Source organism: Teleopsis dalmanni, chromosome 1 (assembly GCF_002237135.1).
Source record: "Teleopsis dalmanni isolate 2A chromosome 1, ASM223713v2, whole genome shotgun sequence".
NCBI classification, from domain to species: Eukaryota; Metazoa; Arthropoda; class Insecta; order Diptera; family Diopsidae; genus Teleopsis; species Teleopsis dalmanni.
Window position 1 is genome coordinate 197,881,108 of NC_051846.1, and position 27,062 is coordinate 197,908,169.

Consider the following 27,062-nt stretch of genomic DNA (forward strand, 5'->3'; position numbering starts at 1 on the left):
TGGTTAACATTCTAAAAGAGTTTAACAATCTGATGATGATGATATTGATGAGATTAGTGATAGTACAATGATGAGACTCAATAGTACAATGCTATCTCTTGACGATTTTGGAAGTATTTTAATATGTTTTAAATATTTAACGAATTTTGTATTAGAAATTTAAATTTAACGAAATTTAAACGAACAGGAACTTAAAAAAAACTAATCATTTATCCCAATTTCCTTGCCTGGATATTGGAAGGTCATTATGAACATTTATCGTTTATGAATGAAATTATTTTTAGTTAGAAAACTCATTTAAAACAGATAGATTGGTAAATAAATTTATAATGAATGAACAGAATATCATAATATATCAAAATATATATATAATTACATTTATGAAAATGTAATTTATTCATGATTTCTTTGTTAAAATGCATCAATGAAGTTTATTTAATTGCAAATAAATACTATCATATTTATAAATGAAGTTTTAGTATTATTTTATTATATTTGTATTATATTATTATATTATATTATTATATTATATTCATATAATTTAGCCACATATTTATTCTTCAGATAATATATCGTCAACGTTAGTTCTTTCTATTTTAGTGTTTTATTTAATTTTAATTTTTATTTATACTTTTTTTCTAGTTATATAAAATTGTTGCAAATATGTAATATTTATATATTTTATTTTATATTATATATTATACAATATTTAAGTTCTACTACGATTATGTAGCACTTATTATATTGAAGTTTTAAGAATTATAAAAAATTGAGTATTATATACTACTGAAGATAAAATTAAAAAAAAAATATTTGATATTATATATTAATAAATATAGAATGAAAAAATTTTAATATAATATATTAATATATATAATATTAATTTATTAAATTATATGTCTAATCTCTATCTTATGTGTTATATATCGTAACAACTTAGCATGTTCAGTTAAATGAAAAATAAATCATTCAAATTACAGGTATCTACAGTCACGTAATTAATGTTCAACCTAAGCGCCATACTATATTTAACAGAATTAAATGCAAGTTAATTAAGGCTTTAATATATAGATAGTTTTTTCTAGTTTTTATATTATCCGCAATAAATAACAAATTTATGCATATTAGTGATGTTTCAAAATTGCTTAATTATTGATCTGAAAACATATTTACATATGGTCTGTTATTTTATTTAAGAGCACATATTGAACGGAATTCGAAAAAAAATCCAAAACAATTACTGACAATTAAATAATAATCATAAAATATTTTTATGACAGTGTTTAAAAAAATATTTATAAATAATTAAATTGTTCAAATTTCCAACAAAGTATAAAACAAATGGTATTTAGTTCAATTAATATTTAAATTATTTTTTATCAAAACATAAAAATTCAGTTTTAATTTATTAAATTTTAAATTAAATTAAATATTTTTATTATATAATTTGTATTATATACATTAAAGTATACATATTTTTTTAAATATTTTGTTTGATATTAAGTAAAAATATATTATTATTAATAAATCATATATATTATAAATATTTGAGCAAATACAGGATTGTATAATAATAATGTTTAAACCTAAAAGCGATAGTTTTTCTCTTATTAATTAGTTTTTTTAGCTTTCAATTATTTTTATATTGAATTAAGAAATTTGCAAATATCAATAAAAAAATATTATATTAATCTTTGATATTGCAAAATTATTATTCAGCAGAAGGTTAAAACAATTAGCTGACATATAAGGTCGTTATAAAAAAATCGACACCAATACAAAATCATTGAATTTATTATAGTTAATAATATATTTAATTAAAATGCAACAATTTGTTAACAACAACAATCTTTAAATATAATCTATTTGTGTAAGTTTGACTTTTTTATTTGTTTTATTTTGCATCAATACATTTTTAACTTCTATAAATGATTTATGCTAATTAATTATTATAATTAATTAATAGACTAGTTTTTATAAAAGCGTCACACCTCTTTAAGTCATGTAAGAATCATTGAAATTACTTACTTTACTTTTCTGTTCTTTAAGCGCACTCTATATAGGTCAATATATACAACTTCTTAATAATTGATTTCACTAGACTCGATTATCAATACTAATTATTGCTTAATTATACACAAGAACTAAACTCTGTCTCCGGTTTTAAGTTTTCGTCTGCAAAGTAGGTAGATTTTTTGATAAGTCAATAATGAGTGCAAACTTAATTAATTTTTAAATTGATTAAATTAATTGTTTATGTATTATTAAGCAATGTTTTCTACTTGAAATTTAAATTACTTTATGTGGACATTTAATTAAATACAATAAAATAATGTTACATATATATTTTTATATTATGATATTTTATTTAGCTTAACTGCAACGCTACCCGTTTCTTTCATAAGCAATTCTCTTAAAAACTTATTGTTACATTTAGTTTATTTTTATGTTAGTAACTATAAATATTACAGAATTATTTATTAAAATTAATTAAAATTATTAATTAATTAAAATTATTTAATTAATTATTAATAATTTATTTATTTTTAATTATTATTTACAAATTGTTTTAAGTTCATTATTACAATAAACTTTATTTAAATATGTATTGCGACTTAAAATTATAAAAATTGAAACAAAATATATTATTAAATGTATATATATTTACAAAATATATGAAACTAGTAATTATTGAATTATTTTACTAATTTGTTGCTATTATTAATATTTGGGGCCAAATAGCAGCCTTAAGTCCCAATACTAATTTAATTATAACTTATATCACTATTGACACTGTTGGCTCTTAATACTGTTAACTCAGGTATAACTTAATTTCTTATTATACTTAAGTTGTGTTTGTAAAATTAATCCCTAAAAAATATATAATGTCACGACAATATGAGTAAATTCTCTTTTGCGATAGTATACGACATATATAATTTATTATTGATTATTGATGGATGCTTTGTTCATAAAAGTGCAATGAATTTGATAACCAGTAGTAGTTGACACCACAAAAGAGTATTTTCGTTTATCTTATCGACATAGGTTAGGTAAGGTTGGAGCAGCGGCTTTGTGCCCAAAGCCCACTTGAAGTCAAATAGTATCTGTTGTGATACCAAGACTATTAGCAAACTAGAAACGTAGTTGTCAACGTACAAAGAACACCAAAAGGCACGTGTACTCATCCAAGTAAAAATGAATCAATCTAACATGAATTGAGACCATCAATACCGTAGTGGTGAGCTAATTAAGTTTAAGTTGACACACCTGATTAGTATCTTTCTTATCCAGAAAAGGTTCAAAAGTCGATCTTAGATCTCACAGGAGCTTTCTTTTGCTCCATTTCGACGAATAGTGATACGTGATACATAATTAGTATTAAGTTATACTTAATACTCAATATCGGTATTTTTGTTCTATGACCAAGTAGCGAGTTTTAATAAAATTAGGTATTATAAAATCTTTAATTAATTTTTACTTTGTCTTTTGAGTTTTATATTAACAGCATCTTTGGCTCCAAGTGAACATATCTTACTGACAATTTTTGTATATCTTCAAAGATATCTATTAATATTAGAAATAATGATTCGATACGCTGAAAATAGTTATTTATACCTTTCTATGTTTTTAAATGTTCAATATTAATTTATTAATTAATTATTTATTAACGGTGAGTTTAAATCTATATTAAATACAATAGTCAGTTACGTTAAAAGTCTCTTTCAATGAACATTTATGCCAGCCTCATTCATATCATTGCCATGTTTGCTATCTTCTCTTAGTTCCACATCTGATTTTTTTTACGTTGGATCTAATTAAATAAATAATGATTATTAGGCCCTAATTTATCCGGAATTATACAAACCTTCACGTATTATTTTTATAACGTTAACAAGAAGCATTAAATAAACGCTTTTTAATAACTCACTTAAATTAAGTTGGACTACCAATAACTTTGAATCTTATTTATTATAATACAAAATATAAATCAAATTAAATTAATAGCAAAGTTAACTATTGAATATTAAGAGTGTGCTTAGTTAAGCTTGGCTTAATGTATTATAATTATTATTCAGATAATCTTTTCGAAAGTAATAATTATAATTTTAGTGTTAATACATGACCTTAACCAACTTTAATGCCAAAACTATTAAATTTTCGCTGGGCAAATAATAAATTTTTTGTATAATAAATATATAACAAACACCGCATATTTGGTGTGTTTATATATACATAAAAAATCATATATCTATTGTTACATATTTAATAATCTGATACTTTTTTATATTAGATAGTATCTACATAAATAGGCACTAAAAAATTATTAAATTTTTTACCTTGGAGCTATTAATATGTAACATCAGACTAGTTCCTGATATATTAACTATGTAATATAATTATGATGAATGTGATTAATATTAAAGGCATATTTTTGATTATTTACATGCACTTAAATTGTATTTTCGTTTTATTAAGAATAATTAGAAATGAACAATTTATATTATTTCCAGATTAAATCTTAGTACTCTTATTATATTGTGGTAATAATTGAAATGCACCCAAATTTTGGTATCAATAAGAATTGTTTCAAAAGATTTAGAATTTTGCTCCAATGCTGTGCCATATCGACTATACGGCTATACGAGTATTGACTATAGATTTAGCCATATAGTGACTATAGTAGTCAGGATACCATATGTGCTACTTGTGACTATAGTTATAGTATAGTAAGAACTAGAATTACTATAGTTATTACTATGCCAACAGTGACTATTGTTATAACAATATAAACAATTATAACAATATAAATACTTATATAACAATATATACTTATATATTATCATGCGTCCCTAGGAATTTTCATATCTGCTATAGGTTAGACACCGGTGATTTGGAAGCTATAAAGAAAAGCCTAATATAGCCTAGTTACTCAGCATAAATAAACATGATTTTTGATATTACCTATTCAGCTTGTAAATACGCTAATGCATAGAGTATAGTATTTTTCTTAATATAAATATATAATCATAATTAAGTAATTCAAATATTAACATTTATTACATAGTTTAAATAAAATCCTTAAACAAATTCTTTTGAACATTGTCATATAGCTTTAAAATAGTTGTATAATTTTAAGATATTACAAAAATTTCTAATTTTAAAAAATATATTGTATTTGACGTCACTTGGTTCATTACTTATGCATACTTCGTATAATTTTATTATGTAAAAGTGATGGTACGATTTTATGGAAAACCAGACACGTCTGATTAACTATATTAAAATTGACTCAAGTTCATTCAAAAGTATATGACTTGAAAATTTATTTATTTTCAAAAAAAAATTATTTCTTTAAAAAAAATATTCAATTAAGTTCGTGCAAGAAATTCCAGTTTACAAATGATAAGTTTATAAAAAATTAATATTATCTTAAAGGTGACTTATACATTAACAGTAATAACTAAACAAAACAAAAATAACAATATAGATAATATTTAGATAAAAAGATATTATTATAGTGTTAACATTATTGAACTATTGTTATTTGCAAACTTAACAAATTATTGTGCCACTCAAAAATAAGAAAGAAAATTGGTTAACATCCCGTGGTATATAAGAGGACCAGGTATCCATAGAGATCTGACAGTCGATTCATTCGAAAAATACATTTAAGATCGTTCACTGAAACTGTTTAATAACCAACATTCAACAACCGGAAATTTAGCGAAACCTGATAAACACAGGCAGTTACAAAGACATTAGATCAAACATTTCATAAAGTCCCCATATTCAATTATTCTTAGTTTGACTTAAATAGTTTAATCAAACTAGTTGGTAAAATAGAGTCAAGGTGATGAATGACCACCTCAAGTACACACGCACACATAAAACCTTTAATAGTTGACAGAACGGATTACTCCGTTCATAGCAACAGCATCAATTTGGGACCTATCCACTAATTGTTCACTGACATTATTGTTAAACAGCAGACTATCTTGAATTTCAAACATACTCTAGTCTAAAATCAATATAAATAATTTCGCATGCGCAGTAGTGATTCTTATATATCTTCCAAGTTTCATGTTTGTATTTCAGAGAAAATAGAGGTATGCTAAGACTTGATTTACTGTGCCTATACCATATACCTGTACATCATCATATTCCAGTATATACTATAAGAATATTATAAATCGAAGCAAATAACTATTTTATTACCACATTTTTTCTCATTTCAACAGATATGTACTTATTAGAGACTTCATTTCTGCGGTGCGGCAGGTATAGAGCAGTGTATACTCCTATACCGCTCCCTAAGAAGGTCAACATTAAATGAAATAAATATTGTTTTGCAGACCCTAAAAAAAGAATAAGCAACATTACTAATATAAAGGACGCTGCGTTGCAGCACGAAAGGTGGAAGCGACTTATAAACAATCTATGCCCAGTATAAGAGGCTGCTCAAAATCATTGACGTTGAGCAAGGCTTGTTATTATTATTATACGGCTCCCCAATACTTGTGTGCTAGTACTAGTACTTGTCTACTATCTAAAGTTTTTTCTTTTATATATTATTCATACAAAGACTAACTTATTTAATGAAAACGGAGCTTTTCCTTCATCTCTCTAATTCTTTTGGTAACAGTGCTTTTATATTTTTTTTTATTTTTTTTATTATAATGACCCCTTTTTAATCAACTTTTAACATTTTGTATAGTGAAAGCATGAACAATAAGATTTAAAATTAATTTTAACAAATTATTAAAATAACTGCTGAACTTCATTTAAATTTAATAATAAGATAGCAATTTTCGTAATTATTTTATACTAAAATTTTTAAGCATTTTAATGTTAAACTAAGTCTAAATTTTTATGTTAAAGTAAAACAATAAATTTTATATTTAAATGCATATAATTTTTTAAACAATTACTCACCCACAAAATTATAATACCTCTCACGCGAACGGAGTTAACAGTCTACTAACTTCAATTTTAAATTAGTTAAAGCCAAGCTTGATATATACATTATTCGGATATCAACATTTTCTTTCCCGCTTCCCATTTCCTGCTTGAAGTGTTTTTTTACTTCATCTACTTCCTACTGTTTTACATCATTTACAACTCCAACAACGGCTTCTTTTTCAATTATTTTAAGCTGGGTTTTGTCGTGACGAATAAATCGTAGATATCTTTTTATACGAAATTAAGATTTTATCTTAGCAGCTGTCTTTGTATAAACTGTAAAGTTGACATTACCCACTATTTGTTGTTTGTGTAAACTGTTAAGTTCACATTACCCACATTACCCGTGGTGTGCTTGCAATTGTCTTCGCAAGTAGAAAAAATTATTTCATGCTAGTTCTCGTGCCATAATTCGTCACGAGAAAAAAGATACAAATCTCTAGCATGTGGCAAATTTGATAAAGTAATTCTAATAGGTTGCATATAATGTTTTGCGCATTGCATTGCATCTTTGTTTTGTTTTTATTTTTGAATTATAGGTACTTCGTGTCTAATGACTCGTGCCATGTTGTCTATAATTTAGCAATTATCAATTACTCACCTTTGTGGTACTCAGTTCAGATACTTTTTTACTGAAAATGGCAATTGTGACATGAAACATTTTAATAGATTTACAAGATATGCAAATTATTGTAGGTAAATGCATTTATTAAAACTGAGTTATGAATGAAAACAATTTATGTATACTATTTATATAAACATTAAACAATTCTAATTATAATTTAAATTATAAATAAATGCTACTTATTATTCGTATAATAAAGTATTTTTTTAATTAGCTACTTGGATTTTTTAACAAGTTAATTTATTGGAAAAATTATTCTACGAAACGGCTTTTCGTAGAAAAATTACCTTAATAAATAAATTTACGTAGTTGTTACATACTGGCTCTGTTGATGTGCATATACGTTTAATACTACGATTTACATTGTAGTTACTATAGTTTTAAAAATGTTTTTGAAATTAGTGGAACTAAATTAATCAAATCTTACCAATTTTTTTTTGCTGTCAAACCGACCATCTCCGAAATGATGTGTCCGACTCTTACCTTGTAGTACACGAACTAAGACACCCTTCCCCACGGGACTATTTGCGCATTACTTTAGGGAGGATCCCTTATAAGTTGGCCATCCATGTCATACGCTTCTCGTAAAATCTGCATCCAGACTCCCACTCCTGAATCGAATTGGAAAGTCATCAGATTGCTCTTCGTTTTAGATTAGTTTGCGTCCAAGTCTTTCTTCTTCTCTCTTAGCATATTTCCGATGAATTGTGTGATTTTATTCCAATTTTCTGCTTCTATTATTTTTTCATTTTATTTGATATTATAGTGGCTTGGCACATATTGTGTACATTAGCACATTAACTAAATGAAAGATCAGTTGCTTTTTAATCAAAAACAGTCGTTTTTCTCTTCAGTTTTCGTTGAAGAAGTCCAATGCATTGATTTATATTCATCATCTTTTGCTTCTAGACCTTTTAATGGTGATTTATCTAGTTTGTAGCATTTCCGTTTCAAAAAAGTGTTGCGTTTTTATTAGTCACCTAAATATGTTGACACCTTAACATCTCTCAACTATGATCTATTCAGTTAAACCCTTTGCCTCCACTGCTCTTTGATCTGTGGAGTGTTGTAATGTTTTATTTACTGCAAAATTCATATGTATTGTGATTGAATATCGTTAATAGCACACAGTTTTTATAAAAAAAAACCAACAAGCTGTGTAGTTTACAGCATTTATCTACTAATACACTGCCTTATGCTGACGTACCAATTAGTGGTTTTACATTTGCACGAATTTCAATAGACATAGCTACGTTCTATTGCTGCATTTCCGAAGAAGTGAAAAAAAAAATTTTTTTCTTTCTTTTTGCAGTTTCAAATAAGCAAATGACAAAGGCTCAGCGGCTTTTAAACATTAATTAAATGAAGTTATTCACTCAATTTTAGCTAATAGTACATATGCATAGGTATTAATATCAGTTTTGAAGTTAGGTTAGATTAGGTTATGCTGACAGACCAAAAATAAAAGGCCACGCGTAGACCATTAAGTTCAAATGCTATACCAGATCAGAGTCTTAATTTTTTGGCGATTGTGTGCATCATTAGGATGCGCTTTTTCATTATTAAATTTTATTAGGATTTCAATAGAAACCTCTGGTATGTGCTCCAGTCAGATAAAACTGACAGCCTCCAAGTATTTTTGTTGAGTTCTCGAGAGAACCGGGCAGTTTCAAAGCCCATTTTCTTTCTATCCGACTCATTGCATTTCCTACAAGCATCCAGTTTTGAAGTTGCTATACAGTAAATTTGAAATGTCTTGACATTTTTCGTCAACCCTCATTGTAGTGATTTCTCATTAGCTTTTAAGATACATTTGCATTTATCATATAATTTATTATGACATTTCTTCACTTAAGTAAAGAGTAAGAGATAGTTTTAGTTTTGTATGATGTCAGAGCATCCCCCCACACACTTGAGAAACGATCTCGTTGCTCAGAAAAAAAAACCGTTTTGCATAATTTTAATTTAACTTTCGTCTATGTAACTTTTGTCTATGTGAAAATATCATGAGATACATAATAATTTTAGTTAATTATACTAACGAATGTGATTGCAAGTGCGAGTGCGCGGTCGTATTGCGAAATTCGACTTAACACTTTCACTTCGCTTACAAGAAATTAAAAGTGTGAACAAATAAATAACGGAGAAACAAAGTAAAAAATTAACAAATATTTAAAAGATTTAACAAAAAAAAATGTATCTTCATTATTTAATCATATTACAAAACAACTTAATTCTCACTGAAAAGTTTTTAATACAATTTTTTGTTTTTCGTTTTTAGGAACTTGATGTTTTAACACTTGGAGCCAAAGATCAGGAACAGATCATCGCAGACAGAAACAAAAGAACAATCGGACTCTTACGTGAACTGTTCCCTGACATTACAAAGGTATCTTAAGAAGAAGCACATACAACACAAACACAGAAATACAGAAATACATAAACATATTGTACAATACATGCTACGTACATACATATATACATACATACACATATACACAGTTATACACATAACTCAAAACAAAGAAAAACATTGTAACATCAAAATATTATTTAATTAATTAACTGTTGTATTGTATGAGATACTAAGATACTAAGATACTAAGATACTGAGATACAAGTTTAAAAAAAATTATTTTATAAAAAAGTTAAGTAATGTGAGGTGCGTAGTTAAACTTTTGAAATGACTTATTTACATAATTAATTATTAAATATTTATAAGTCATGTGTCAAAGTGGAATTTTGACTGTTGAGCTAACAACAAATCGTTTTGAAATTATAATTAATACGCATTGTATCTGCCCGAAGCGTTCAGTTATTTATTGGCCACATGTATCTATGTGACTGCAAGGGATGCTTATGTGCATTTGACATAAAATGAGGTGTGCGTACATGTGTGCATGTTAAGCTGCGTTGAGTTCCTTGAAATGAGCATTGCATAACAAATGAACCCCACCTGTAATATATAACAACATTCGCATAATATTAATAATTTAATGTGCTAATATATGTCTACTCCCCCTTTCAAGCATACGAAGTGTTATCTTAAGAAAGTTTTCTATTAATCTATGCCAAACATACACTTTTTCCATAGCAAATAGATAGAGAAATAAATCGAATTGTTAATCAAATATTGAGCCATTTGGGTCCTGCAATACTTGGCACTGCATTGAATCCAACACTTTTTGGCAAAACTAACACCACTGACAACTCAGCCGACAGTCTGGCAAATGAGCCTGTAAACGAAAATCAAACCAATTTACCAAAAGAATTGGTAACATTTCAGCCGGATGAAGAATTTCAAAATGATGTGACCGAAAACTGAGGCATGGAGAGGATCGAAGTGAATTTTTATATATATATGGCGTTCATGAATTTTAACTGAAAACAGCAACAAATAACAAAAGCTAATAGAAATTAATTATGCACTACAATTTTAATCAAATTGACAACTTAATCAAACAATATTGGCAACTTAATTGGCTAATAACATTTTTGAAAATCAAACAATTTAAATTGAAATTTTAAGAGCACAAAATTATTATAGTCTGATCACCCTTCTTTTGTGTTGCAGTGAACGCCCGTCGTAAAAGGGAAAAAAATAACATATCACAATGGTTATAGATTTTATTTTTATTAATTATTTAAGATACTTTTCCTAGTGCATGGTTTGGTTTAATTAAAACATTATAACCGCCCACCTCCCCACCACCCACCTTATTGGTATACCTACATCACTGTCTTAATTTTGACAGTCACTTACTTTATTATGGAAACTTATAAATATTTGTATACACTTATATATTATATATATATATATATTTACCATTATAATCTATTATAAAATTAAACGAAATGAAAACAATATTAAATTAAAATTACGTGACCAAAACATTATTGGCAAGCAATTGGGTTTTCCACTTTGGTATCAACAACAATAAAAATTATATATAATAGTTTCAATGTGACCCTTTTTATGCAATTCCATTGTAGCAAATCGATGCGATAGTCAATCGCATTATAGCACAAGTAATACGTGTCGCAGGACCCAGCCTACTGCCGGCTTTATTAGGTAATAATAGACCTTCGACAGAGCGTAGCAACTTTGATGCCAATTTCGATGATGATGATGATGATGATGATAATGATGACAGTAATGATTCTACTACTAGTACAAATAATAATAATAATAATAATAACAACAACAACGTCAAAATTAATTCGAGAAACAACAACAACAGTCCATCAACAACTAGCAGTGGAAGTACTCGCGTACAAATTGATTTACCAACCTTTGCACCAGATAGTAATGATGATGATAGCGTAACTTCAGCAACAACTGAAGCTACACAAGTGAGTTCGAGTACTACAACAGCTATAACCACTAGCTCAGCAATACCTCCAACAACAAATTCCTTAAGTGGTTCCAAAGATTTTAACACATATGCACCTACAACTCCTTTCATAAATCCCACTACAATCCCAAGTACAACAACGACGACAACAACAGAAGCTCCTACTATCACCACAACAGAAGTCAGCACGACTGAAAGTACAACTACAATCACAACAACAACTCCTATACCAACAACTACGACTCCAATTCCTACCACAACTCCAGTTCCAACCACAACCACAACTACAACCACAACTCCGATTCCTACTACAACTACCACCCCAATCCCAACTACGACCACTCCCATTCCTACAACAACAGTTGCTACTACAACTACAAGCACTCCAGCAACAATTGTTGAACCAACAACATCAACAGTGACCACAACGACAATATCAAATTTTTATAATATTGCCGAACAGCAAACAACCTCTACTCTTGATGTTGATGAACAACAAATTGTTGCTTTAATTGATAATTTAAATCGTATATTAAATTCTACCAATTATTTTATTACTACCAGAGATAATTTAACTACAACAACTACAACAACTACATCGTCAACTCCAACAACAGAAATCACTACAGTAAAAATTACAAAATTACTACCAATTGATGTATAAAAAAAAAATATTTTGAAATTCTTGCAAATTGACAACATTCTATGAAATTTTATGCGAAATTCTTTATAAGAACAAAAAAAAAACATCCAAATGTCAATATATTGGAACAACTATTTTCATCAATCTATATTCAGCGTTCATCAAATTAGTTGAAATTGACAACGCATCGCACTTGTACTCGTAGCTACTCGAATTCAGCATTAGTCAACATTAGTCAGCATCACTCACTTAGTGGATTATATATGGCCACAGCTGCCCATTGAATCTACGCGGTTTCAGGCCATACTACATACTACTTACCACTACTACTACTACTACTACTACTACTACTTAGTCTTTCATAGCGTAAATAGTCAATCTTCTCAACGTAATTAATATTTTTAATTTTACTTACATATTTTGTAGTTAGTAAAATTCGTTACTTTTAATAATTTGCAAAAAAAATCATGTTCATTTTCATCATTATGAACGTCAATTAGAACATCAATATCATCATCATTATGATCACAATGTCGCCATATCATTTATGCGATATTTATCAATTTAATCCTCATCACTACAATTGGATTGTATTAATTAATCTTACTTAATTGGATTTCATCAAAAAAACAATAATCATAAAAAATATGTATTATTTAAAAAAATCATTAATTATCATTAAATTAATAAGGGGACTTAATTTTAACTACTCGACGAACTCCAATTTTTATTAATAAAAATTTAATTAATTAAAATTTAATTAATTAATTTTATTAATTTTTTTATTAATAATTTTATTAACATAGTCAATATAGAGATTGTTGATTCAGGTCTTCAATACTTTAATTATATAGACTTGAAGTTCCAACAAACTACATATATACGACCGGTACCATTGAGTACTCAAAACAAAATATAAAGAACTCACAAATATAAGCCACAAGAGCTTAGGTTGAAAAAATTGTTTGAAAATTAATTCCCTAGGCTTATAGTTTTATAGTTTAAAATCTGCAGAGAGAAAAGAAAATCTTTCAGATACAGTGTTATGTATTTATTATTCTTATACAAGAAAAAGAACTTACACGGCACTCGTAAATATTTATTTTGCCCCCTTCATGGATTAAAATACACCATTCAGTACAGTTCTCAATGATTGAAGGTTCCTCCCTTAAAATAATAGTGATAGCCTGCAATCTGTAAATTGATACTTAGTCGTTTATATATTAAATTAATCTTTATAAATAAGTTGTAATTGGGATGTATCACCTGTTTATTTAGTATTTTATGATATACGTAATAGGGTCACAATATAACTTCAAAAAATGGTTTAAGATTGGGATTTGAAATCAATGGACCCCTAAGTTTTCTTCCAAATTTCTGCGTTTATTATGCCAACAATATTTTTACTTTGTTTATATTATTATCATTATTTTAGGGAAACAATTATGCCCAATTATCAGCACATTATGTTGATAGTTTAATATCATCAACATAATGTGATTGTTTAACTAGTTAATCTAGGTTGACGTGTTAAGTTAGTCCTAGTTAACTTAAATCAACTAGTTAACTTAGTTTAAGCAGTTAACTTAGTTTAACCAGTTAACTTAGTTTAACCAGTTAACTTAGTTTAACCAGTTAACTTAGTTTAACCAGTTAACTTAGTTTAACCAGTTAACTTAGTTTAACCAGTTAAGTTAGTTTAACCAGGTAACCTAGTTTTACCAGTTAACCTAGTTTAACTAGTTAATCTAGTTTAACAAGTGTAGTTTAACTAGATGAACTAATTGAATAACTAGTTCAATAACTTGATAGTTTAAAGACTAACTCTTATTAAAATATCACAATTTAAACATATCTATACCTTAACTAACAACCTCTCTAAACAATCCTAAGTCCACTCTTTAAATATATTCTTTAAAATTATGTTGTTGGTGTAATGCACCTTACTCAAATATCTAACTAAATGTGATATTAAAATGACAACCTTCTGTGTACTACAGTCCTTTTTAACCCACTTTGCATGTAATATTTAAATGGATTATCTCATTGAAAGATTTCGAACATTCTTAATCCCTGCAAAGCTCTGAAGCACCACAAAAAGGCATGAGAGTACTTTTTCAGCAAAACAAAGCCCAATTTCTATTGATAAAAAAAAGAAAAAGAAAAAAAAATATTTTATATAATAATTACATTAAAAATAATCATTATTAGTATTGTTAAATACTTTGTGTTTGTTAAAACTAATGGTTTTTAATTTAAAATATAATGCATGCTATTTTTTTTTAAGAATAAAAATAATTTGGTAGTGGATTTAAATGTTACTGGATGTGATTTCTCACAGAAATCTTAAAAAAATATTAAAATTATATACATACCTATGTTTCAGATTATGTTTGTGAAGTATTTACTGATTTGTAAATTCATCAAAATTTTAAAAAATTATCTATTTTAATTTTACAACAAAAGTAGTATTGCAATCACATATATATTAATAGTAGATATTTAATTGATACTTTCTTAAATTTCGTAGTTTTGTGTATTGTACCTTTCAATTTTCACAAAGTGCACCGCTAAATCATATCATTTCTGTGTTAGTTGTTATCATTAACAAATAAAAAAAAATTAATTAAACATTTGCAGTATGGAGCAAAAATTAATATACAAAATTTTATATAAATTAACAACAAATTGTTGTTGTAGCAAATCGATGAACAAGCAAATCGCATAATATCAAAATTATTACGCGCACTGGGACCCACAGTTCTACGTACTGCCATACAAGGAAATAATGCCAATCGCGCTAGAACAAATTTCGATGCAGATTTCGATGATGATGACGATAACAGCAGCAGCGGTTCATCATCGAGCACACGTTCGGATAGCGATAGTGGCACTCGAGTGTCGATAGAATTACCAACATTTACACCGGAAGACGATGAAGTTAATAATGAAGTTGATACTGATGATAAGTCTTCAACGACCACAACAACGACTGAATCAACAAAATGTGAGTGTTGAGGATTGAGAAAAATGAATTTGCTACAACAACAACTAAATGCCAATATTATCGAGAAATAATATAAAATATATTTTATATAAAATAAAGGTACTGGTAGTGTAGCCTCACTACTTGGGTCTATTGGCCTAATGTGATATTGCTACTAACCTATCGATGTACCTAAGTACATGTAAAATATATTTTATGGCATTTATATATATATTTTTTTTAATTGGCTGTTATAAAAATTAATTGGTTACATTTCTATAATTAACAGAATTTTTAAAAATAAAAATTGATAATAATTGGCAACTACGACACCAGCGAAAATTCACTTTTAAAATAACAAAGCAAATTTATAAGGAAAAAATGTCACACTCAAAAATTTAGTGATTCAAAAACAACTTTGGCGCTAAATTGTCAGAAATTCAACTCATAAAAATTATTTTATATCAACTGCAATCAAAACAAAGAAAAAAAACACTTTCACACACTTTTCTCTACACTCTTCACTGCTAATTTTTCAAACTATCTTCATCACTTGTGTTTCTAGAACATTCTAATCTTATCAGTGGTTTCAAGCACTCAAAACGCCATCTCATACTCTCATACAAGTGCATTTAGTTGCATCCTTTAGAATCATTCTCTAATGATTTTATATATGAACATTGCTATGCCTGTTTATCAAAAACTTTTTGCTCTACGTCTACCGGTTTGTCATCTTCGCTCGACTATATATTAAATTATCCTTGACTATACGTAGTCGAAGTTGTGCGAAATTTAGATTCTTCAAGATCTAACTAATATGGAAGATTTCAGTAAGAATGCTTTGGTATTATATAGTAATCAACTTCGACTATATTTTTATGCACTTATCCTTGATATATTATCGTAGTCACTACTATAATTAAATAGATTCGTATATATTGATTGTGTGTATGAAATGTATCTTTTATTAACTTAGATGTTAAATACATATGTTTGGTCGTATTGTAAGTTTAAAGTAATAAAAAAACATTTTAATTATATTTTGGTTAATTTAGTTACGCACACATTAGAAAAATATATTTAAGTAAATAAAAAAATAGAGTAATTAATTTGTATACATTATATGAGAAATTCAAACTTTAGATTGCAATATCGTTTAGACAGTAATCGGATATATAACTATGTGTAACAGTGATAATTATAGTTACTAACTGGTAAATGGTAATATTCTCAACCTGTACTATAACTGAAATTACATTATATAGGTCTAATTCCGATTTTCTAGTCGCGCTCATAAAACAACTGATTTAAATATAGTCCGATTTTTGACCATCTTGTCAAAGTCTACTTTTTCATTTTACACAAATTTTAAATCAATCTTATTGTTTACTAACTGAGCATTTTCAGTATTTTCTATAGTTGCTCATCTATTACTGCACCTTTCAACGCCTTACATCAGGAAACTGAATTCCACCTTTCCTATTAATTATATATTTTAATGTTATTGCCGATCCTTTCATGTCAGTAACTAAAGTATATTTACCTACAATACAAACTATTAGTTTATCTTCCAGCTGATTTCTTGATTTCTTGCAATATCCATTATTGAATTCCGGTTAACTATGTCTTAAATCTCTATATCACAGGAATTTAAAGTCAACTTGCTCTACTGACTTAAAATACCTTCTGTTAACTATGCTTTAAATCTCTTATCAGAGCAACTCAGAATAAACTTGCTCTACTAACTAAAAGTATAAAGTCTTCTATTTTATTTAATATCGATAACTAAACTTTTTTAAATATTTCGAAAATCAGTTTAGAAATTTTCTGATTTAAAGCTATAGATACTTAGAGTATACTTCTATACTATAGACTACTATAGTAAACATATTTACTGATAAAATATTTAGAACTTGCTCTTATTATACTTGTGTTACCGAACCCTTTATATCTAGAAGTAACTAGAATTCCTATATCACAGATTTGTCGACTTTGCTTTTTCTACTGACTAAATATATAAATATTTATTCTATATAAATATCTGCCAAGTTGACCTCTTTCTACTTAAATGACGGAGTAAAGTCTTCTTTACTGTGTAAAGTGTCAATCTTCTAACTTTTAATTGACAGAAATCTAATTTATTTAATATAACATTGTTCAGAATATTTTAGGTAGAATTTAAATCTCAAACTTCAGTACCCCCCTCCTGCCCCTCTCTCTACTAAGTACGCCACTGAGTCGTAACAAAAAAATTTCTAAGGTTTGAATTTCTCTTAAAAAGCAATTAATGTAGTAATAAATTAGTTTTATGTTAAAATATTTTAACTTTAACTTTATAGTTTGTTATATACTAAAACATTAAAAATTTGAACATTTAAATGTTAAACAAACATTTGGCATTACCACATGTTATTTAACACATGGCAATGCTGTCAACACATCTAAATGTGGTATTGCCAAATTCAATTATTATATAAATTTACGTTATCGTTGCAAATTGGCTTTTAAAAAATTTCATAATTCTCATGCTTTTTATTTTCTCTTTTCTTTCTTTATTTTCATGCGCATATATATGATTCGATCTGTGAAATAACCCAAAAAATATCTATATATTAAAAACAAAATATATAAATAAATCGAAACAAAATCATCAACCCAACTATAAAAAATGAATGAAATGTATACAAAAATACATCATTTGCACGCGAATTCATTGAAATCGGTTTCATTTGAATGAACTAATCCAAACACAAATATTAAAAACACCTACAAAAATCCTCTTAAACTATATATTATTATAACTTACTATCTATTATGAATCCATTATTCTGTTGAACCTATGAAACTTTTCCTTAAACCATACTTTCGCTTCCAAAAAAACCACACCTTTCTTTATTACTTTCTACCACATCCTCCTATATATCCTTTTGATTATAACAACAACAATTTATTGTGCACTTAAAACACAATAATTTACACACTTTCATTTACAACATTTATAAAAAAAAAATATATAATTATAATATAAAAAAATTATCTTCAAAAAATTGCGTCAAAATTCAAAATTCTAAATTAAAAACGCCACAATTGTACACTGAAAAAAATATATAATGAAATATTTACAATCACCCAATTAAATCATTCACCTTCAAATCAATTCAATTCAAATCAAATCAAACAACAACAAAAATGTTATGTTGCATGTTGCCACCTAAATTAGAACATTGCAACAGACACACAAATTGATATATCAGCAATAAATAAACAATTAGAAGAGACAATACGCGTCGCACGTCAAGTCAAGGAAGCTGAAGCAGCCGCGAATGCTATTGCCGCACTACAGAAATCCAATGAACCCATTCAATTAAGTTTTAACAACGAGGTCGCGCCTGTGTCCGGTGAAACTAAAAACAATAATGATCAACGCTTCTCGGAATCAAAGTCACCAGCAATCGATGAACTAACTTTGGACTCAGCGGAAGATACGGCCGATTTGGATGATCGTAACAAAAGGTAAGCATATTTGAATATAAAAGATTCTTCATCTAAAATATATCGTAGCAGTTATCTATAATATCGATAAAGCGCAAACGTTTAATTATGCCATTTTCAATTGATAACTCTAGAGTAACTATTTCAATCGAGATTCACTTTTAGTGCATTTTTCATTCTCGATTGGTAAATCTGGAGTGAGATGTATAACACTCGCGATTAAATTATAACACTCTAGATTAAGATTACCTTGAAATCAACAGGGTAATCGGTTGAATTTTATATAAGCTTACACAGTATCTTTAACTGAAATCCATTCTTTTTCACTTCATATTGAACGCGATAAACGACAAAATGATTAATGTGTAGAGATATATTTAAAAAATTCCGTATCTACACCAAACTATATTGTAAGATAGGAATAGGAATAGAAATAAACAGGGTACTAGCTTCCAACGGAGCGGAGCACTGCGACCATGATTGATCTTTAATACTCCAACAAATCCTAACCGAACAGAATACATTCCGCCTTCCGACTGAAAGCCAGAATGTCGGCCGTTGCGGACCTCCTAATGTCAAAAAGGGAGAGTAATATTGTAAGATAATGATGTCAATGTTTAATTTATGAAATTACCCTCGTACAGAGTTATGAATCAGATATCTCATCATACATATTAATCAATCTAGTTTTGTACCGTTAAGCGTATTTTATTTTAACCCAGTTTAACTATTCTATAACAATGTACTCGATATATTTTATAAAGTATCTTTTATTGTATAAAATTAATGCACACTGTAAATAATAATTGGTTATAATATATAAATGCACTTGTCAAAATTCTGGTACATATTTGCTAATCCGTACAAAAATATCATTAGTAATATTTTTAAAAGGTTTTTGAGTTTCGGCGGTGCCGGTTTAGCTGGTGGCTCAAGCGGCGGTTCAGGTGCCAATGGTGCTGGTAATGGCAATGCTGCTCCTGGCGGTTCCGGAAATTTCCTCTTCGATATCGTTCGTGTAAGTATTATCTTATAATATTGCTAAGATATTTGGCTCTCACTGGAACAGATTTTATATTATACAGACGTTTTTAATCAGCTATGTATATAAACAGTTTCGTGATTGCTACCAAAGATATATTCATATTCAACACCTTATTATATAGAGCGTCAGGGGCTCAATAAAATCAAATTGTCTGCAATAAAAATAGGCAACTTCAAAGGTTAACTTTCAATTCGTTAAACTTGTGTTTTCAAATAAAGCTCTAGTTTATAAGCTCGTTTTATTTAAAGCACGACAAGTGCTTTAGATAGTGTCACTTAAAAAGTAAAAAGTGGCACTTAATATATAACCTTTTTTAACATTTCTAAAAACGTCATACTATAGAGTCAGAGTAATCTTCTGTATTAACTAAGAATACTGAGATTTTTTTTTCATTAACAGCTATTTCTGAATCTTTCATTTCATTTCTTTTAACTTAGATATTTATTGCATGACTTTGTATATACCATATATATATTTATATAAAAGCTTTTTTTCTAACTAATTTTTTACTCTAAAAAATACGCACAGCTCTTCTCTGGCAGTGTACAGACTCAAGCCGGAGATGAATCAGCCAATAGTGCCAATACAGTAAGCGGTAGCACCGATTCCACCGACGCTGATTCAAATCGTGCTGCCGATGGTTACACAGAAGGAATTCCCGGTCCCGTTACCAGATTAGTAGTTTTGGCCAATAGAGGTTTAGCTAATTTAGTGCAAGATTTGATATTGGTAAGCTAAAACCTTAAATAAAAACCTAAGTTCAGAAGATTAATACATATCCAACTCTATTACAGCGCGTTGCTGCCACCAGCGAGAAATTCGTTAACTTCAAAGCAAAACTGATAACAGCGCTTATTTAAGCCTGCCGTGCTATGTGCTATTTTCACATTTTTCAACACTTTAGTTTTCATCTACACTGTAAAAAATTTATGTACCGCAAAATTTCATCGCCAACAAAACAAAAGCTCAGTCAAAAAATCAACCAGAATTACTATAAACTATCATTTTAGAAACTTATTTGAAAGCATTTTTATTTAGTTTAATTATTGTATTGTATTGTATATTTGACTACTAAAAAATACTGCCGCTATTTCATATCAAAAGTAGTTTGAAAAATCAAAAGTAGTTACTCAAAAAATTATTTAAAATATATTAGAAAATTTAAATTTTATTTATTGTAAACCTCTTATAACAACTATTTTCCAATACTCTTTTACTATATTAAAATTCTACTCTATCAGAATTATTTCTCACATCAATCCCTAACAACAATCGTATCGTAGTAGCTATCTAACATCTATTGAAAAATCCTATTAACCCTAGAGTGCTTGTAAATATTGTTATATCTACTCTCTATGCTTTTCACTATTCTGAAGTTTAAAATTTTCCCACTTTTCAAAACTTTCAGCTATTTTATTTGTAAAAACGACTGTGGTGTTTTATTTACTATTATTTTTATTTAAAAAGAAAAGAAATTATTAAATAAAAGCCTATGAGAAGTAATGATGTAAATTACTTAGTGATGATTTATTTAATTGAAGAAGAAAATTGGCATTGAAGAAAAAAATTATTTTTTGCTAATTCTTGCTGGAAAGTTGTTGAAGCTAAAAATGCAAAAAGCAAAAATAAAAGAAAAATCTTATTATTTATATGAGAAAGAAAAGAACTAAGCATAAAATTTAAAATTATAAATTAAAATTGTAAACTTGTAAAATTGTAAAATTTTAAAATTGAATAAGAAAAAGTCTATAGAAGTCCTAAATCTTTGTCACTAAAATTAAGTAAAACGAAAATACGATGGAGTTGTTTAGTTTAAGATTGTCTTCTTATATTAGTTTTAAGTCGATTTTATTGTTTCTTATATTATTATTATTACTCTGAAATATAATCTCTCCTATCTAGCCTATAATGTAATATTTCTCCTACAGTTATTTGTGCTACACTTTAAATAATGAAATGGTATGGATATTATTGTTTATATTTTCAAATTTATTTTATTACCGTTTTCATGCAACCTCAAAAAATATATTTGTTTTTGTAAACTTTTTTGTATTTTTATTACGATTTAAGAATTTGTAAATAAAAATTTTATATAAATAAATAAAATCAATAATGTTTTTCCTTTCGTTTAGTGAATAAGTCAAATATCACTCATATAATAATTAAGTGTTTTACTACAATACAATGTCAAGGATCGTGATCTACATCAGTCCTTTTTACATGTGATCTACAACAGTCCCTTCAGTCCCAAGTAATATTTACTAATCTTTTTTTTTATTTAGTAAATAAGTCAAATATAGCTCATACAATAGTTAAGTGTTTTACTACAATACAATGTCTAAGATCGTGATCTACATCAGTCCATTCTACGGATAGTATTTATTTTAAGTGGTTAGACACATGTGGCACTCACTTGCACACACTTCCTTACGGAAGAAAGAAAGACATTAGATGTCCTGTTGTGAAGAGGAAACTATGAAAAACCTACCTTATTAAAGAATTGATGACTATTTTTATTTTTTTTAAATTGACGACATTGGGGGTCAAAATATTTTTGATTTTTATCACAAACATATGAACACATAGATACACATACATGGTAAGAAATTTGTAAAACTGTCACAAAATAAATATACAGGGTTATCAATTTTGTGTGTAAAAATAAACGTAAAACAAAAAAATTGTGATTTAGATTTGAATCAAAATTTTATTTCAGTAAAAGTATGTTTTTTTAGAGCTTACCTATTAGGAGTATGAAATACTGCATCATTCAAATACGCTCCTAGGATCTAGTACATTGTGAAACATGGAAGTTGGTTGTTCCATGTGCCAAATACAGTGTCATTCAAATATACTTCACTGAACATCATAGTACTAGGATCCAATACTTAGATGGAACATATTGATGTACTTAGATCTAGTATACTCTACAATACTAGGATATGGCACATTCTAGGATCTAATACATCCTTTAATCGGTCTTAGTTGCTTATTTTCATATGAATACCATGATCTTTTGATGTCGGAAAGCATTTTTGTTACGATGCTGTAGTCGTCAATATTAAACACTTTGACTTTGTAGTCTCCGTTGCTAAGTACTTTAACAGAGAATTGTTCTTTTACAATTTCAACAATCTTTGCGTACATCTCTCTATAATTATCAACATGCGATACCATTAAAGGAGGAGGGGGAAGTGTATGTCTGCTATTGTTTGTTACACATTCAAGGGAAGACTCAGCTTTTCATTTCTTACTTGGTTTTGATTTTTTAGATTTTGTAACAATCCAGTCAGTTTTCCAAGTTTCCCAAGTTTCGTACTCATGTTTTCTGCTTACATAAATCTTTTTTTGTGGGATTTACAGTAGGGTTCTGCTGCTTCTAGTCAAGAGTTTTCGCATTTTAGTTGAACAACTTGTCATTAGGAGATGGCAAACCATTTCCCGCCATACTTATTTAAAATAAAATTACGAAAATATAAATATGTAATTGAAGGTTTGTTGAACTTATGATTTTATATAATATTATTATTATATATTATTATTTAGGTCAATGACACAAAAACACAAATTCGTGAGCTGTGATTAGTTTAGTTGTTCTGTCCTTTTGCAACACTTAATGTAAATTTATTTATAGCTCTGAAGCTTATTTTTGTCCCTATCAGCTGTTTTCAAATGTATTTGTTTAAAAGTTGTTTAACGAATTCAAAAACCAAAAAAAAATTTACTTTTTTACAAGAAAGAAATGAATATAATAATATTTTATTTATTTATTTAATATTCGGAAAGCATAATTTTTTTTAATATTTGCGAAATAAAAATTTTTGACAGTTAAAATTACAAACAAAACTCTCGTGTAAATACAGTATAACAATACATTTACAGTAATGTTAGTTTCGATTATTTTGCGATACGAACGTGATAATAGCTAGACTATATCTTAACAAAGTTTTATTTAGGTTTTATGATTTTTTGCATTACCACGATCCTTTGCATTACCTCAAAAATAATTAATATATAAAATAATATATAAAGTAAAAATAAAATAAAATAACTCAAGTAGTAACAAATCCCATCATATCCGCCGTCAAGTCACATTATTAAAACGTGAAATATCCAGTAAATTTTTCACAGAACAAAGCCAGAACAGAACATTTCGTATGGCGCATAATATCGTCCTATAAAACCACATGTCTTCCACATACATAGCCGCAATTTTACTCCAGAAAAAATTGGATATCTTGTGATTGTAGCGATCAGAATAAACTATCATACCTACGTCATTTTCAAAAAAGCCTGTCGCATCTCCAGAACAATAACCACACCATACAGTAAGTTTTTCACCCGAGTTACAACAATTTTGTTGATATATTAAAATGAATTGTATCAGTTATCTTGCCAAGAAAATTAGTAACATGTCTTGTCACTATCATGTTATATTAATATCATACGATCACTTCTTTATAATATACATATAAAGGATAAATAAATTAATGCAACAACTTTGCAAATGTATTTCTCATCAAATTAGACAGCATTACTGCAATTACTTCCACACTAAGCTATAGTGTTGGGGAGCTAAAATAAAAAAATATAAAACATATCTAGAGTACTATCACTGCTCTATTTTACGATAAAAAGGTAGTGGCGACATTGACAGATTAGACTTTAGCAACAGCTTTTCAAAAGTATTTCTAGTCAAATGGGACAATAGACGAGGCTATCCATATATACATCTCTACAAAAAACTATCTAATTAGCTGGATTATATCCTCAATAGATCTTATTAATTCAGAATATTTATAAACTACCTGGTATAAACAGTAAAGTTTATCTATTTTGTCAATAGTAAACTTTCATATAAGAAAAATGTAATAATTATTTATAATAATATCATAGGTAATAGTAAGTCTCCATTACCTATGATAATGGACCAGAGATCACGAAATATTATTAGGAATTAAATTTTTGATAAAATCGTTTTGAAAACTCCACGCAGGAACCCTAAAGTAGTGGTAAAGTATAGACTAGAATAGGTAGATAAATTAGTGAAGAAATTGTATTAGAAACTTTATACTGAAAAGTTTTTGTTTTTTGAAATTTAAGTTTTTTATATCAAAAGTGATATTAGACAACTAGAATGTATATCGTAAATTGGAGACAGACAACGTCAGATTTTATGATCTCATCAATATAAGACGTAGCATAGCTATAGAAATAGTATTATACTATTGTACTTAACGCTAATCAGTAATAGAACCTACCGATGAGAAATAGGCTTCACTTGCAATGACCACTGGTTTGGAGACCTGGTTTGGTTTACTTTTTTTGCAAGTGCTTATGTACTCTTCTCTGGATCATAAAGTAAATAAAAATAATTGTTTATTTATATTATATAGATTCTTTTTTTAAAAAACAAGTATTGACAAGTAAATATTTTACAATTGTTTAAAAATATAATAAAAAATAAATATATATAATTTATGCAAAAATATTGAAAGAATTTTTTTGCTGCAGTGTGGGTGACGTCACTTCGCTTGCCAATTAAAGTTTTTAATTAACTTATCGACACATTATCAAGAAGTTATAATTAAAAAATTAAAATTAAAAAAGAATATAAAATAATTATTTTTCTCAATTTTTTTATGAGAAACTACAAGAACCACTTAGCACGCAGTTGACCACCACAAAGCGGACGCAATTCGATATGATAAAAAAAACAGCGCTTTAAGTGGTTGAGGGGCAGATTATCCTCTATTGTGTGTTGTTATTATATTATGTATATGGAACACACATAACACATAACACATAATAACAAAGCAAAGTAAAATGAATTGTAGGATTAATTTAAAAATAAACAAACCATTTTGGTTGAAGTACTTTTAATAAATTTGCTACTGTCATTACAGACCGAAGCGCAAACAAACACACAAGATCATCCAGTCCGACTGATAATGACGTTTATGGACAATTTGTCCACATTAATGGCTTAATTCATTTCACAGTTTTCCACAGAGCCACAGAGTGTGTGAGTTTGTGTGAGCTGCCGCTGGCTGCACACACAGTTCTAGGCGGACTGAGATAGGCGATCTTCGACGCGATCGCTAAAAAACGTACGCTGGTAGCATAAGTGGCTTCGAACAGAGCTAGTTTAATTTAGTCATTTCGTGGAGAGCGTGAATGATGTGCGATGCTTTGAGCTGAGATATTTAAAATTTTTCACAAATCAACAAATCAACAACTACTTAATTAAAAGATATTTCAACAATTAGTGCCATAGCTCAAGTTACATGTCCAGTCATTAAATATATAAAAATTAAAAATAATTTAAGTTGTTAATGCATAACGGGGAATATGAGTTTCTATACGAATTATAACGCTAACGAACTCCCAACTGTAAATCGTACTAGTCCTTGCGAATCGGACTCGTCTAATGGTGCTGGCAGTGGTTCTAGTACAACAAAACCGAGACATGAGGTCAATGCCAGGGAACGTTGCCGTACACAAAGGTAAGCAATCAATCGAGTTACTTAAATCGAAGTATTAAAATTTTATATAAATTATTTTTGCCATTAGTGTTAACACCGCGTTTACCACTTTACGTTCTTTAATACCAACTGAACCGTATAACAGAAAGTTATCAAAAATCGAAATACTACGTTTAGCGAAGAGTTATATATCTCATCTAGATGCAGTCATTTTAACTGGTAATAACTAGAGAAAATTATATTTTTAACTATAAAATATAACTACTTATTTTTATATTATTCTTAGGTACTTCGGAAAAACCCTGTGCCGCCTATTTTGCTCCACATCAATGCAATGATTTCTCGATTGAGAAGGGACGATCAAATATTTGTACATTCTGTGCCAAGGCTACAAATAATAAAAACTGAAAATTGAAATTACACATTATTTAACATAATTTAGAGATAATTATAGTTATTTATTATTTA

The 27,062-nt window shown here is 27.9% G+C and overlaps 2 protein-coding genes across 3 annotated transcripts in view; both read left to right on the top strand.

Annotated features, from left to right (window-relative positions):
- Positions 1-21,539, top strand: part of LOC119671169 — a 38,395-nt gene extending 16,856 nt beyond the window's left edge. Inside the window, exons 3-7 of one of the 2 annotated variants that reach the window (XM_038081704.1) lie at positions 9,870-9,977; positions 18,793-19,085; positions 19,944-20,082; positions 20,638-20,838; positions 20,904-21,539. In XM_038081704.1, coding sequence (XP_037937632.1) covers positions 9,870-9,977; positions 18,793-19,085; positions 19,944-20,082; positions 20,638-20,838; positions 20,904-20,969 — 807 coding nt within the window. In that variant the 3' untranslated portion in view covers positions 20,970-21,539. The remainder of the gene's footprint in view (positions 1-9,869; positions 9,978-18,792; positions 19,086-19,943; positions 20,083-20,637; positions 20,839-20,903) is intronic. The other variant, XM_038081705.1, reaches the window with a different exon arrangement.
- A 4,456-nt stretch (positions 21,540-25,995) lies between these two features.
- On the top strand, positions 25,996-27,052 carry LOC119673466 (transcription factor 15). The gene is made up of 3 exons (XM_038084749.1): positions 25,996-26,615; positions 26,683-26,813; positions 26,881-27,052. Exons 1-3 carry the CDS (start codon positions 26,461-26,463, stop codon positions 27,000-27,002), a joined length of 408 nt encoding a protein of 135 aa, XP_037940677.1. The 5' UTR covers positions 25,996-26,460; the 3' UTR covers positions 27,003-27,052.
- Positions 27,053-27,062: the final 10 nt, after the last annotated feature.

Coding starts and splice junctions, on each gene's coding strand:
- LOC119673466 (XM_038084749.1), top strand. CDS start 26,461: ATGAGTTTCTATACGAATTATAACGCTAACGAACTCCCAACTGTAAAT. Junction 26,616..26,682: donor GAACGTTGCCGTACACAAAG/GTAAGCAATCAA, acceptor TTTTGCCATTAG/TGTTAACACCGCGTTTACCA. Junction 26,814..26,880: donor AGATGCAGTCATTTTAACTG/GTAATAACTAGA, acceptor TATTATTCTTAG/GTACTTCGGAAAAACCCTGT.